Raw genomic sequence first — 15967 nt, 5'->3', positions numbered from 1 at the left:
TTAAGTTACAAACTCTTGCAAATATATATAAATAAGCAAACAATGAAACAATCCTTATAAGATTAAGTTTTTTTGCAAAATGAAGCTCAAATTCAATAAAATAAACTTGAGAAAGAGAATAGAGATAAAGCTCACAAGTTATGTAGGAAGAATGTAAAAGTATTAAGCTCTAAGGTTGTTCGATTGATGATTTTTTCTTGAAAGTGTTTTTCTTGTTGTTGTAGGTCTTTGGAAGATGGTATTTATACCCCCTAATAGATTTCCAACCGTTGAGGTTTTTGGTGTAGTGAATATGGTCGTTCGGGATGTAAAACTAGAACATTTAATTCACCTACAACTACGAGTATCGATACCAAATAAAATGTATTTATAATTTTTGTAATAAATGTTGATTCAGTGACCGTTGGGATTTATTAATAGATACAAAAAAATGTTTTATCGATACTTTTTGAAATAGGTATCAATATTGGATTGATACTTTGTAGGGTTTATAAGAAATAGAATGCTGTAACACCCCTCACCGGCATCCTACGTCGGGACGCGGTTCGAGGTGCTACCTGACTTTTACTAACACTTCCATACTAAACAAGGCCATGAAATCCCAAATAATTAAAAACTTTTCTTTTCACATGTAATGTAACACCCCGTACCCGAGACCGTTGTCGGAAGCGACCACGAGGTGCTAACAGACATAATTCATGTATGTTCACAGTCCATTTTAAAAATTTCCAGACAGTTGGCTAACTGCGTCACTGTCACCTTAAAATCATATCTTGAGTTCCAAAACTCGAAAATCAGTTTCGTAATTTTTCCCTGAAACTAGACTCATATATCCATCCAAAAAATTTTTTCTAGAATTTTTGGTCAAGCCAATTAGTACAGTTTATTAGTTAAAGTCTCCCCTGTTACAGGGTTCAACTACACTGACCTTCCTGCATTGCGACTTAGATAACTCCTTATACAGGGCTTCAATACTTATGCCGTTTGTTTCTAATGAAACTAGACTCAAAAAGGAATCTATACATATATGGAATGACTTCTAATTATCTCTGTTTAATTTATAATTAATTTTCAAATTCAGATCAGGGGATCCAGAAATCGCTCTGGCCCTGTCCCACGAAAACTTAAATATCTCTTAAAATACGACTCATATGACCTTTTCGTTTCTTCCATATGGAAGTAGATTCATCAAGGTCCGATTACATAATTTATTCACTATTTAATTCCATTCCTAATATTTTTAGTGATTTTTCAAATTCACACCACTGCTGCTGTCACCATCTGCCTTTAAGGTAGACTTTACCTATTACATAGTTTCCATGATTCAACTAACCCTTTAGCATATATAGCACAAAGTATGATCGTGATTAACCATTCCAATGGCCAATCATTGCCAAGCATATCCACACCTCTCAATAACCATATACATACAAAATGATTATAACATTATGCTCAAAAATATATATAAGCCATTTTCGCATGGCTATCCAAATTTGTACAATACCGAAAGGTACATGACCAACATCAAAAAGGGTAGTCCTATACATGCCATTTCAAAGTTCAACCAAAAGTGTACCAAAAGGGGCTTTGATAGTGTGGACGACTTCGACTTCAACAATCCCGAGTCCGATAGCTGACGAACCAAAATCTATAAAACAGAGAATCAAAGAAACGGAGTAAGCATTTAATGCTTAGTAAGTTTTGAGCCATGAAATTAGACACAACTAAAGTATAACATTCGTATGGCTAAACGGATAATTTCATATGCACAAATTCTCAATATCATACTTACTTCACATTACCGACCCTTATATTCATATACAAAAGATCAATTTAGCCAAAGGCCGGTAGCTCATTTATCGACTGAGCGAATACTATTTGTAAGGAATCAACCAATTCAATGCATATACGAAACATACCTCATCGCTGGGATTTTACGAGCGTATTAATTGAAATTATTACAGCAAGATCGCTCATTCCCAAGCCAGATACCTTCGGGATTTAACCGGATATAGCTACTCGCTCGAATGCCTTCGGGACTTAGCCCGGATATAGTAACTCGCACAAATGCCTTCGGGACTTAACCCGGATATAGTAACTCGCACAAATGCCTTCGGGACTTAGCCCGGAACTAGTCACTAGTGCAAATGCCTTCGGGACTTAGCTCGGTTATCATCCGAATATTCATGCACATATCAATAAATCATGACACATTTATATCTCATTTTCATAATTAGAGTTCAAACACAAGTCTCGTATTAAGCACTCCCATTTTCGGCTCACTAGCCACATACAGACAGCATGGTTTAGTTTGCTTTATGACACGATCTCTATGCACATACGGCTACCGTCATACGTATAGACTAATTAACTCATCATATAATTCAAGTAGAATCATCATATCACCGTATATTTGTTATGCTCATACATCATGACTTAATCAAATCATAAACTAAGTCTCATTGCTCGAAAACTTACCTCGGATGTTGTCGAACGATTTCGATGGCTATTCGACCACTTTTTCTTTCCCTTTATCGGATTTAGTTCCCCTTTGCTCTTGAGCTTAATATTGACCTAAGATGGCCGATTGCTTCATCCCCTTCTTCCTCTTTTCAATTCGGCCAAGAAGAACCAAAGAATGAACTCTTTTTTTTTCTCCTCTTTCTCTAGTCACGGCAATGGAGGGGGGGCATGGATGAGACAACTTTGTTTTCATCACCCCACTCTTTTCATTATTTTATTACTAACCTCTTATTTTATTCTTTCTAACATAACACACTAACAAAACATGTTTACAACATGTTTCACCCCATAGCATGGCCGGCCACTAGCTCTAATTTTGGGTAATTTGACATGCAAACCCATCCTTTTTTATTACATGCACTAATAGATCCTTATAGATTAACCTATCACATTTCATAAGTGTCACACATAAGTCCTATTGACTAAATTCACATGCAATTTACTAAATCGAAGCTTAAAACTTTCACACATTCATATTCACCTATTCTAGACAATAAATATCACATTCAAATACTTCGGTGACTCGGTTTAGCGGTCCCGAAACCGCTTTCCGACTAAGGTCACTTTAGGGCTGTCACATGTAATTTGTCCCTTATGCGAGCTTACGAGGCCCAATACATGCATTTGGGGTGGTTCGGGACTCAACTGAGAACTCATGAAAAACTTAGGAAATATCTTGCATCAAGGCTCCACACGCCCGTGTAGGTATAGAGCACACGCCCGGGTGCTAAGGACACGGCCGTGTCCCGAACCCATGTCCAAAAACCTGGACAAATACAAGGCTATTTTCCAAGCCATTTTGTCACACTCACAACACATGCACGCATACTTATACAATAGCATACAACATGACAAAATTAGGCACTTAAACCTTCCTAATATGACATGACCATGGTAATTTCACATGCAACCATTACAATAAGTTTTTCTTTCATCTTTACCATATTAATGCTATAGCTATTAATATGTCATCAAACCTCATGTCCATCACAAAGCATGCATAATCATATCCACAAACCATTCATGAAGCATTATTAACTATTTACCAATCACTTAATCCTGCATTAGTTATTAGCTCATCAATCAATCTCAATTCAATCTCTAGGCATACATGTTGTAAGCCACATCACAAGAGATAATAACATACATGCATAAGAATAATCATATGGGCCTATAACGATATTAGCCGACATAGGCCAATTTATATGACTAATACTACCTTAATAACAAGCCAATGCTTTGGCTAAATCATAATATTACAATACTACCTTAATAACAAGCCAATGCCTTTCGCTAAATCATAATATTACAATACTACCTTAATAACAAGCCAATGCCTTTGGCTGAATCATAATATTACATACTCACATTAAAACCCTATACATGCCATAGACTAGAATCACTTGAGTTTACTTACGCCGATAGTGTTAACTCGACAGTGTGATAATATCTCTGACGGCCTCCAACCCTAGCTAACCTGGAAACTCTAGAAAACATGGGAAAGAAGAGGGTAAGCTTTCGCTTAGTAATTTCATATGAAAACAATAAGCAACTCATTAACTTGTTTTATCAATGTTTACAACATATTCTCAAGTTCACTACAAGCTGTCTTCCTGGGCAGCAGTCACTAAATTATTTATATCTAGAGCTACGAAACTCCAAATTAAGTCCTGTTAATTTTCCCTGAAACTAGACTCATTTATCTTTCTTCCATAAAATTTCCAGAATTTTTGACTTATCCAATTAGTATAGTTTATTCCTCAAGTTTTCTCCTGATTCTCTATCTGACAGTTTCAACCCTTCTGCACTAAAGTTCAATTATCTCATAGTACAGGACTCAAATAATGTTCTCGTCTATTTCTCTTGAAACTAGACTCATATGTCTACTTAATAAATTTTTTATAGAATTTTTGGTCAAGTCATTTAGTACAGTTTATTAGTTAAAGTTTCCCCTGTTTCAGGGTATGACTACTCTGACCCCTATGCACTATGAACCGAATTTCTCCCTGTACATAATTCCAATGATCATGCCGTTTGTTTCCCTTAAAGATAAACTAAATAAGGAATCTATGCATGTAAGGTATGACTCTTAATAATTTTTTTACAATTTACGGTGAATTTATAAAATCAGAATAGGGGATCTCGAATTCATTCAGACCCTGTTTCACGAGAATTTAAATATCACACAATATAGAATTCTTTTTCTTCCTATATTTCTTTCATGTGAGAATAGACTCATTAAGATTTAATCTCATATTTTATTCTGCCTCTAATTCATTTTCCACTATTTTTAGTGTATTTTCAAAGTTACACTACTGCAGTAACTCAAATCTGTCAAGGCTAAGTTACTCATTCATGGTCATTGTTCATAATATTAATACAACACCATTTTATCCATCATGGTAAGAACACATATTATGCATCATAGATCATCACATATCAAGGCATTCTCATAGGCTTAGTATACATACTTGCACAACTCGTAACATAACTCGAGTGCATACTCACCAATGACTTACCTCATTGGGACCATCATCAACTCTTTCCTTGGATTGCCCGTTGAACACTTGGAATACTAATTGGATACTCGGAAAAGCCTTTGCACATAAGTGCCTCAATTGTAGCTAAAGCTATCTCATATCTCATGACATTTCAATGCTCACTATCGAGCTAGTCATCTAGACTCATAATTCCTAGTGACATGTCACTCGTATCCTAATTTATTCCTAAGGTTCAAACGGGATTTTTCCTTGCCTATTAAGGCTTTGTCTTATCATATTTCTATTAATCACATACACATTAATATCTGTACAATTCATGTAATGATAACATTTAAATACATGTATAGCATGGTATTGTTTGCATACAAACTTACCTCGATACCACAAAGGTGAAAAGACATACTCGTCCATAAATCGATTTCTTTTCGTTCTAGGTCCAAATCTCAATTTTCATCATCTATAACATCAATTTAGCCTAACAATCAGTCACAATATTGATATGGGTCTAAAAATAATATTTTTACAAATTTCCATTTTGACCCATAAACTTTTGCATATTTGCACTTTTGCCCCAATGCTCGTAAATTAATTTTTATCACATTTCTTTACTCCTTGAGTCTAGATGAACCATTTTCATAACTGTAGCAACTCATAATTTCAACTATTTTACACATTTACAACTCATTTTACAACTTAGTAATTTAGCCCTTTTTAAGGTATTTTCATGCAATTTCTTTCACAAAAGTTGTTTATTAGACAACTAGGACTCATAATCTTCCATAAAAACACAGAAAACAACACATTTACTCTCATGGTAAAACCCTAGACTCTTCATCATTTTGCAAAATAATCCCCTCTTATGAAAGCTCATGCTTTAGGGGTTCCAAAAATGTAAAAATCATTAAGTAAAGACATTAAAATCACTTACTATAAAGGGAGTTTCTTTGCTGAAAGTTTCCAGCTTCTAAACCCTTTCTTTGCTGCCATTTTTCGGTGGAGAGAAGATGAAGAAAAGATGATATTTTCTTTTCTTTATTTTATTACTAATTAGTCAATTAAAACACATAAAAGCCACAAATTTTGGCCTTTTGACCAATTGGTCTCCCCTTGGCCGGCCACACACTTAAAAAGGGTCTAATTGCCCTTTAAATGCCTCCAATTTTAGTTCTCTAGTCTATTAACACATTTAGGCATTAACACACAACTTTTACCTTTTACGCGATTTAGTCCTTTTTCGAAATTGGACTAGAAATCGCTAAAATTAACTTACCAAAATTTACATGCACTTATAAAATTATATTATAACACAAAATAATACTAAAATAATTTTCTCTGGCCTCGAAATAGTGGTCCCGAAACTACGGTTCCGACTAGGCCCAAAATTGGGCTGTTACAAATGCAATTTTGGTATCGTTTTTAAAAAAGGTATCGATTATTTTTTAGAAAAAATGGTATCAATAATTTTTAGGATTTTTGAAAACAGAATGCATGTTTTCTCGATTTTTCAAAGGGTATCGGTAATTTCAAAAATATCAATATTTGGCTAAGTGATATTGATACTTTTTTGCCTGAAAAAATTTTGACTTGTTTGAAAATCTTTTTGATATGTTAAAATGATTTTAACTTGATTGAATCATTTTAAAATCATTTTGACTTGGTTAAAATCATTTTAACTTGATTTTAAAATCATTTCAATTTTTTTTATGAATTTAATGTAAATATTCAAAGTTTTATTTCTTAAACTTCAAATTTAAAAATCATTTTGTCAATTTTAACTTATATTAAAAAAAACTTCAATTTGTTATATCAAAATCTTTTATCAAATAAAGATTGGTTTAACAATAATTAATTTCATATTAAAACACATAAATTTGAAACCATATATATTTAAAAAAAATTTCAAAGCAAAATAAAAAAATACTTTAGTATGATAAATTTGAATTATTAATTTACTTAGGTCCAAAAATTATTATCCTAGAAAATTTTTAATTTTTTAACTTTATTTTTTAAATTTTTTTTTTGAAATTTTTATAATTTTTAAAATATTTATAAATATTTTGAATTTTTACAAATTATTTTAAACGTTTTCATAATTTTTGTTTTGAGTGACCAATATACTCATTTTCAAACTTGACATGAACCAAAATTATATTTACACTAATCTGTTATTCGAATTGTAAAATTAACTTGATTTGAACTCAAAACTCCAATTACTTAATCAAATTTACTCAAATAATTCGAATAACTCAATTCGATTAACACAAAATTCGAATTTTTTTCAATTTTTTCGAATATAATTGAGTTTTGCTCTTGTACCATTAATGGGTTACTTCACCCTTAACAACTGGAGAAAAAATTATTTTGCAATCCCCATCCATAGTAGCTGCTTCAGCACAAAACCAAGCTACATTTGCCAAACCGTGGCACTCCATCAAGAATATCAAATCCATATGCTTGCAAAGGCTTCTTCCAGTGCCCTCTTCTTGCTCAACTCTATACTCCACCCTCCTGCTCTTCCACCTCTTTCTGCCCGGAGCCGCATCATTTCCTCATCATCAAGTGCATAGCCATGCATGTCCAGCCCACCAGCAAGTGGTACCGGTTGTGGTGCCATGCCTGTTGGTCGTGGCTGTCCAGCAACTGTCGGTGCATATTGACCTTGGGTACCAGCTACAAACCCTGCTTGTGAGCTCTGGCTTAAGGCCAGTTTAAGTAAACAAATAATCAGCTTAGATTATGTCACGTCTTAAAGGATCGAAAAAGGAGTCAAAAACCAGTAGAATACAAGCAATTTAAAAGTCTATCTATCAAAATGTGACATTATTTTTGCATTTTGACAGCTGCAGAAGAAACCTTATTTGAGAAACATGGAAGCAAGATGCATCCAGTCCAAAAATTTACAGCAATGGTGAACCATGAAAGCAACTTCAACAAAAACTAAATATACCAAAGTTGTCTCAAGTCTTAACAAGAACCTGAAGTACAATAAATCAAAATGGTGTAAACATTAATTCGAGAGAACCTCAAAATAAGTCCAGCAAATAATACAAACTAGAGTAAGTGAAAATGTCCAAACCAAAACTAGAAGGTTTAATCAGATGTAAAAAACATGTACACTAAGGTTCAACAAATGAACTTCCCAAAGTACATATTTTCTCTTCTTCCCAGTCATGTGAAACAAAATGAAAAAAAGTAATGGAATAGAAAAAAAGATCCCGGAAACAATAATATATACTACCATCATTATCTAAAATGTCAAACAATTGAACTGGCTATTAACCATTTTGCTCAAAGCCGGTAGGTAGGCAGTAGCAACACAAATGAGGTTAAGAAATTAACTACAACCACTTTAATACTGAGACTGCAAGGCATTGTTCTAGCTACATAACACCAAAGAGATGATGCATGCTTTATGTTTAGAAACAGAATTCAAGAACTGAGGTAAACGTCTAAAACAGCAATGATGATAGAATTCTCTCACCCCATCAGTATCGGCCTGTACCCGAATCCCCTTGCTTGCTGCCATTGCAGCAGCTAATTCTTCAGCCTGTTCATCAAAACAGCTTATATTAGTAATTTAAAAGTAAAAATTTCCAAGAAATATTATTGTGAAAAGAAAATTTAATGATATTGTTATAAGCCTCAATCACCCTGGAGGAAACCAAAAAAAAAAAAAGGAGTTACTGAAAGGTACCTTACGAGCTTGATTGATCATAATCTGCTCAGCATTTTCTTGCTGATACTTGGTAATTTTCTCCTCAATAGCTTGAACATCTATTCCTTCAATCAATTTAAAAACTGCCCAAAACCCCTCGAATTAGATAGTTTAACCAAGAAAAAAAAAACCCAAACGACTAGGGAAATTGAATAAAGCGCAACTTACTCATGTCTTCCACTTCTTCCAAGTAATCATTGTATTCTCTCAGTGATGGAAAATCCTCTTCTCTTTTATTGAATCTATTTAAAACAACCCCCCCCCAAAAAAAAACGCAATTTGCATCAGTAAATAGTGAAGATGAAAGGAGAAAGCAAGAGAAAAAGAAAATTACATGTTGCTTATTCTTCTACGGATTTGCATCTCCTTGTTGTGGGGATTGGAACTAGCAACTACCATGGCCTGGTCGAGTTTTGGGGGCTTTTTTGGCTTGGTTTAGCCGATTTGCAAAAGCGGCTATTGACCTAACTGTTGAGTGAGATCGATCGGAGCTCTTTCTAAACTGCAAGTGGTTTTGCAAATCACTATCGGACCCGACTGAACAACACAAACATGAACTGACCCGACTGACGGACCAACTTTTGACCGGAAAAAGTACTGATATGGATTTTGAAAAACGAAAAACATTTTTAAGCGGCCAGTTTTGAGAGTTTACTCGAGTTCAGAGATGGTTAAACGACGCCGTTCGTCAGTAAGGCCGGCAATGGATGCCTAATGCTCGGATTAAAATTACATTTTGAATAGGTTAAAATCAGCTGTCAGTACTTATGTTAAAATTTTAATTTTAAATTTTTGCAATTTAAAATTTGTAGTTCATTTTTTTTTATCAATCACAAATCACATGATACAAAAACAACCTAATTATTTCACAAAAAAAACCTAATTAAAATTTACAAATTTACAAATTTTGATAAAAATACTTATAATTTTAATTATTAACTGAAATTTTTAAAAAGAAAATTTGAAGATTGAATTTTTAAATTTTAAAATATAGTAATTAAAATTTAAATTTTGTCAAAATATAGAGACTAACATCATATTTTAAAGATATTAATTATAAAATTTTAATATTTTTGTGATAAAATTTATTTGAATATTAACTTTTTTTGTGAATACATAACAATTCACGTTCCTAAAAATACATAATTCCTTTTTTTTTAATATGTATTATAGGAATGAACTCAAATTAATCTCTACATTTATATCGAAAATAATGCTTTAAAAAGATTAAATAATAAGTATAATTTTTAAACAATAAATATTATCGCTGTTAAAGTTGAATATGATTTGTTTCTTTTAAATAGTAAAAAAATGCATATAAGAATAGGAATACTAATTTGAACCCAATGTATGCTTTTAGTATGCTATTTTCATAATTAAATAAATATGTTATTGCTCATCGGTATTTTTTTTGTTAATATTTACTTGAAAAGAGTTTTTTTTTTATCTAAAGAGGTAATATTAAAAATAAATAATTGATTGAGCTTGACTCAATTAATATCAAGACATTAAATTCCAGCGCACTTAAACAAATGAAGATGACAGTAGGAATTGTAAAATAAAATAAAATAAATTGAAAGCAAGTACAACTATTAAAGAAAAAAAAATGCATTACAATTACACGTATTGAGATTTGAGACGCTTCCTCGATTACCAATATTCAAATTTACATTCTAGTTCTTTCCATTAACACTTCTTTAAGAAAACATATAAATCAAACCAAAAAAAAAAAAAAGGCCCACTAGCCTACCTCTTTTTTCTTTTACAAATCTGCCCAAAATATTTTTAAAAAAAATGGAACACTAAACAGAAAAGGCTCTATCTAACGTTCATGACAGCAGTTACCTTATTATACATCAATGGGACTCCTAAAGGCTTCAACCACCTATGTTCATGCACACCTTACCCATTTTAAGAATAGTGGCTTACCAGGATAAAGTTCCGGAATAGAGATTGTTAAACCAGCGAGGAGTTTGTAGGCGATTACAGAAGCTGAAGTGAGCATGCTCGATCAAATTCCTTGACAATGCCTGGTTTAAGCCTCGCTTAGCAACCATATGTCTTTTTGAGTACCCAGAATTGCCAACTAAGGGTGAAATTACAGGAGCTACTGTACCATAAAAAACTATAAATTGAATGAATCTTCCTATCAGAAAACCACAATGTTATCGTACAGAGTTCATCAACTTATGACCCTGTTTATGTGTTGTCAAAGTGAAAGCCATCGGCAACATTCAGGTGATTTGCAAGCTGGCTGACTGAAGACTGCACGACTTCAGCCTTTGGAGACAGAGAATTAGGAAGTTGTGGTAGGCAAACAGGTACATATTGTTCACTCTCTTCTGGAGGACAGAAAGCAGAGAGCACAGCTCGACAGAATATGAATCTGTAGAGAAAATTGCAGGATACCATCATTTCATTTGTTTGTCTAAGCATGCAAAATATTAAACAACATACTCGGATGATGAACAAAAATATATTCTACAAAGCACCACCACTTAGCAGCAATTCCTCACTTGATATCATTAAGTAGATATTTATCCAAGCATGCTTCCGTTAAACCAAGCAAAATCTATCTAATTTTGTATAAACAGACAAAAGATACTGAGATAAAGATGAAAGATTAAATACCTAATAATAAGCCGCCTTAAAAAAGGATCAGACAAAACTTGCGCCCAAACCAGATCCAGGCTTAGTGACTTGCAGAGAATTACTTCCCACTTGGAAAAAGCAGTAGACAAGATGTTTTCAGCATTTTTTAGAACTTCCTACGTAGAAGAAAAACAGGAACAGATGAAAATAACACCAACTGGCACAGAAAGAATGTACCATTAAAGAAAAATTGAAATCAACTTACTATATCACTATCAGATAAGGCGAAGCCAGTCATTTGGCAAAATGCTTGTAAAGGAGCAGTCAAGAAAAAGGTAAACTGACTTCCATTCTGCGTAATATCAGCACTAAAAGGGTCCTTAAACATTGGTCTAAATGGCGAAAGCAGTAAGGCAGCTTTCTCTCCTCTTTCTGCACCATGTAAGACCTGAAATTCATAGTAATTTTATACAATAAGCAACCACATAGATAAAAGAATTAAGATGAAAGCAATATGAGATACTGTAAAGCCATCCATCACAAATAATGCAACAAGTTTAATGAAGTAATTCACAACTTACCATTTCCCACTGTCTATTCCAAAAAGAAACGAACCTAACAGCTAACACCCATTTTTAAACAAACATGTTCCAAGCAATTCAATTCTCCCCGGGGGGGGGGGGGGAGGGGTGGGGGTGTCATAAATTTTAATTGATTAATAAACAATATTTATTTTTCATCTCAGTTAGTAATTGAAAGAGCATTTTAGATGTAGAGCAAAAACAAGCCTATCAATTGCCATTATATTCAAAGAGTGAAATTCATGTCTTCTGATTAATTTCAATCAATTAGTTTTATCTACAAAAGCAATTGCCATAAAAGGATTTTATTTGCACATTGCAGCCAGAACAATCTACCACATGATGAGAGATCAGTCTAGAGGTTTGAATATCTTCTCAAACCTCCAAATTGCTTTTTGGCAGCCTTCATTTTTATCATAATTAAAACTAGTTCCTTCTGTTAAGTTCACTATCCATCATTTTCATTCGTGAAATGCAATGCAATGAATTGAACTTGATTTGCAAGTTGCAGCAAAAGCCATCTACTTCATTTTTATCTTACTAGTCTGGAGTTATTATATGTCCTCCCAAATCTTAAATTGCTTTTTCAAACTTATTAATCCAAATATGCCACTAAATGATACTATAACTGTATAACATATCACTTTTTGCATAACAAGGCAAAAAAATTTTGGACAAACCATGCATAAGTTATGACAAACCTGCCTTGAATGCATGGCTGCTGTCACTATCAATGACCAAGAAAAGAGGTCTTCGGGTAAAAGGAATTATATCACCAGGATAGAGATTGCTTGAACCTGCAAAATCCAGAAAGCCATGCATAGGATCAATTGAGACATGCTACATGGAATTCAGGAGTTCCAATCTACAAAACCCTCAGAATAAAAACTAAAGATATCATTTAGTATTAAATATGACTACAGCTACCTACCACCATTTCCTTTAGAACCTAGCCAAAGATAATCATCATAATAGTCACTAAACCCTTTCTTGCCATTAATGTGGGGTTCAGGTGAAGAAAAATTCTGCTCTAGGGAATTGTGAGAAGTAAGTTTGTTTTTTGTTGTTCGCTTGGATCCTCCTGAAGATTCTACTGGAGAAGCATTAATATGACTAGGTTTCCCTGCATATTCATTACAGTATCAAATGTCAACGACTTAGGAAGAATAAACACATTAAAATTATTTTGACTTTTTTCCTCCGATGGTTATGATGTGGAAGAAAAATACCTGAAGCTGATAGATAAACCAGTATAACACTCTCTGGAGGGAGCTCCTCGCAAATTGTTGCCATAACCTGCCCAAACTCAACCATGATGATTATATCCATATAAAAAGCCAATGTAAAAATACATATAAGGCAAAGAATTGTAGATATACTGTTTTAACAGGGTAGCAACAATTATTAATGATCCATCTAATTTGGGTGTAAAGATTTCACTAAATTAAAGATTACTAGTTATTTATTTTATGTACATATTATGCCTACTACCATAAAACCTAACAGTATCTACATCCATCCCCAGCATAATAATATGATTAGAAATAAAAAAAGAAGAAGAAAGAATTAACGTCAGGCATTCCAAAGGAACACGTATACTTTTTCTTTTCTTTTTGGGCAGTTCTTGTTTTTCTTTTGATGGAAGATATGAAGATTGCCATTCATGGCCTAAAAATACAATTAGACAAACCACATGAAGCAATCTAAAAAAACACCCTAACCTACTTGTCTCCTAATAATAGAAAATTGTTACAGTAGCAAATTCAATAAACAGGCTTTATGAAACTCACTGCTATCAAATGTGTTACAGAGGGTCGGTACAGGATAGCCTTCCTGGGATTTGGAGGTAAAGTTGGATCAGTCATGTCTGCAACCAACTTCATATCTATCAGTCCCGAAGTTCCAGAATAATCAACGACAACACCATTCTCCTTTGTTTCAGCCTGATGCTTTTGGTAAAATGATCCGCTAGACTCCCACTCTAAACATTGCAGCATTCTATATGCATCCAGAGTAAGTTCAGCAAATTTTACCTAAAAAAGACAACAGAATAATAGATTATGACAACCTTGATTTGCAGGTTATGGCTGATTTTGAGCAATCCCAAAATCAATGATCAAATCAGCAAAAATGGGTTTCACCTCATTCCGATGATAACTCATCAGGATTGCATCTCGAAACTTTAGAACCTTCTTAGCATGGAACCGAGCCACGTATTGAACAGAATTTGGATGACAGTCAAATATAGCAGAGTACCTAAATGGCCTAGCACTTGCAATTGCAAAAGTTGTATCGGCATTCATAAAGCGGACAATTTCTTGCACTACTAGTTTCCATTCTTTAAAGTTCGTCTCCTATTAAAAAGAAAAAGTAAAAGTAAAACATATGCCTTCATCAGTAGCTGCTAACATTTTGTACAATGAAACATGCCCATAACAATATAATATTCATAAACAATGTCACCATATAATATTCCATCATCCTCTAATGCACTTCAGAGTACTCAACTTTGTTCCACCAAAGATGAAATTGCAAAAGATACTAGGAAAATGGGGTCAAAAAGAAGAGAAAATTAAGAATTAAAGCAAATATAAGTGAGCAGATCCATTAACTTATTTAAATATAAACTTTTTAACGAAAATTCAAGTTATATTCATCAGTGAAGTCACCTAAATGTTATTCTCGTCCCTTTTTCTCTTTAAAAAAAAAAAGAAGAAGAAAAAAGAAAGATCGAGTTGTATTATCTGAAAGTACGGTAACTATTATGGTAATCAATAAAATAAAATAAAAAGAATACAAACCCTTCATTGTCTTAATATTCCAGTCAATTGAGGAAAACTTTTTTCTTCTTTTTAAATTCCCCTTAGCAGCCAAAAATAGCATAAGAAAAAATGAAAAAAAAACGTATCTAGCAATAGTAAATATAAACAAAGAGAAATGAAGAAAATTTTCAATATATATATAAATAAATAGAAACATTTCTTTACCCGGAAATTAGCGTTGCAATTATCAACCAGAGCTTTGAGCTTTTCAACGACAACTTTCACCGTCTGGGTCCGGTTCAAAATCAAGGAAACGAGTAAAAAACGGGCGTAAAACCTCAACTCCTTAAACCGGACTCCAAGATCCTTCACTTTACACCCTTCAAAATACCTCCTCTTCAGAATCGCTTCGTAGAAAACGTAGGCTTCGACCAGAAATCTGGCCTCGCTCGTCCTCGTGTACTGGCCGAAATACAGCTGGCCGATCCGACCGGCGATCTCCCCAATCTCCCACCGGTTCAGACCGGCTTTGACAAGCTCCGTTCGGTGCTCTTGCTGGTACTTCCACAACCGCATGTACGCTTTGAAGACTTTCTGGAAATAATGTTGCCCTTGTGCTCGTCCGTACGACGGGAAGTCCCGGACTCGTGCGAATTTACGGTCCGCGCTCTCCACGAGTGCTCGGAAGGTCTTCGAAACGACGTCGCCCTCCTCCGCCATGTACGGAACACCGGCAATTTCAATAACGAAAGGGACGGACGAGTGGGCGGCGGTCTAAGGGGATTTGGCGACGGCCATGGAGAAACGTTGCAGAGATGTCTAAAGAGAAAAAGAGTGGACTTTTATTGAGCTGAGCTGTGGTTTTATGGTGTCAGCATAACATTCCTTTTCTTCCTCTTCAATTTTTCTTGTGGATTTCTCTTTTATTATTATTATTATTATTATTATTATTATTATTATTGTCTTTTTGAGGTTTCACAAATTCAGTGATTTCTTTTTGGGGCGAGGGGATTTTGAGGTTTTGATAAATAAATCTCAGTGAATTACAGTGTCAGCGTTTGGATTATGAAAAATTAAAAGTATAGGAAATCAAATACTATTTTTTAATTTGTTAGGTAAATTACCCAATAAAAGAAATATCATCAAATCTGGATTATGTTTTTTATATTTTTATTTTAATATCAACAATTTATTATTGAATGACACTTGAATTTTTTATTTTAACAAAACCTCCCCTCCAAATAAAAATATGTGTATAGTGGTGTTTAAATCCACATTAATTCGATTGGTAAA

General features: G+C 33.7%; 2 protein-coding genes and 1 long non-coding RNA gene across 5 annotated transcripts; all 3 read right to left on the bottom strand.

Moving 5' to 3' along the window:
* Positions 1–3564: 3564 nt before the first annotated feature.
* LOC107939682 (uncharacterized) lies at positions 3565–6232 on the bottom strand. The gene is made up of 3 exons (XR_001695245.2): positions 5953–6232; positions 5399–5481; positions 3565–4009 (listed from the first exon to the last, which is right to left on the bottom strand). It is a non-coding gene; the product is annotated as an uncharacterized lncRNA (long non-coding RNA).
* Positions 6233–7279: 1047 nt separating this feature from the next.
* Positions 7280–9472, bottom strand: LOC107934206 (CDK-activating kinase assembly factor MAT1). Of its 2 annotated transcripts, none has more exons than XM_016866594.2 (5): positions 9074–9472; positions 8908–8981; positions 8719–8822; positions 8506–8571; positions 7280–7720 (listed from the first exon to the last, which is right to left on the bottom strand). In XM_016866594.2, the coding sequence occupies exons 1-5, from the start codon at positions 9136–9138 to the stop codon at positions 7580–7582; spliced, it is 450 nt and encodes a 149-aa protein (XP_016722083.1). In that variant the 5' UTR covers positions 9139–9472; the 3' UTR covers positions 7280–7579. The 2 variants fall into 2 exon arrangements, with proteins under 2 accessions (XP_016722083.1, XP_016722076.1); XM_016866587.2 differs by having other exon boundaries at positions 7280–7716.
* Positions 9473–10365: 893 nt separating this feature from the next.
* Positions 10366–15654, bottom strand: LOC107934222 (protein SCAI). Of its 2 annotated transcripts, XM_016866600.2 has the most exons (9): positions 14900–15654; positions 14054–14266; positions 13703–13945; positions 13142–13208; positions 12844–13035; positions 12618–12709; positions 11597–11779; positions 11371–11507; positions 10366–11125 (listed from the first exon to the last, which is right to left on the bottom strand). In XM_016866600.2, the coding sequence occupies exons 1-9, from the start codon at positions 15392–15394 to the stop codon at positions 10939–10941; spliced, it is 1809 nt and encodes a 602-aa protein (XP_016722089.2). In that variant the 5' UTR covers positions 15395–15654; the 3' UTR covers positions 10366–10938. The 2 variants fall into 2 exon arrangements, 1 of the variants encoding a protein (XP_016722089.2); XR_005906667.1 differs by lacking the exon at positions 10366–11125 and having other exon boundaries at positions 12614–12709.
* Positions 15655–15967: the final 313 nt, after the last annotated feature.

Source organism: Gossypium hirsutum, chromosome A12, assembly GCF_007990345.1.
Source record: "Gossypium hirsutum isolate 1008001.06 chromosome A12, Gossypium_hirsutum_v2.1, whole genome shotgun sequence".
Lineage (NCBI taxonomy): Eukaryota > Viridiplantae > Streptophyta > Magnoliopsida > Malvales > Malvaceae > Gossypium > Gossypium hirsutum.
This window is presented reverse-complemented; position numbering and strand designations above follow the sequence as displayed.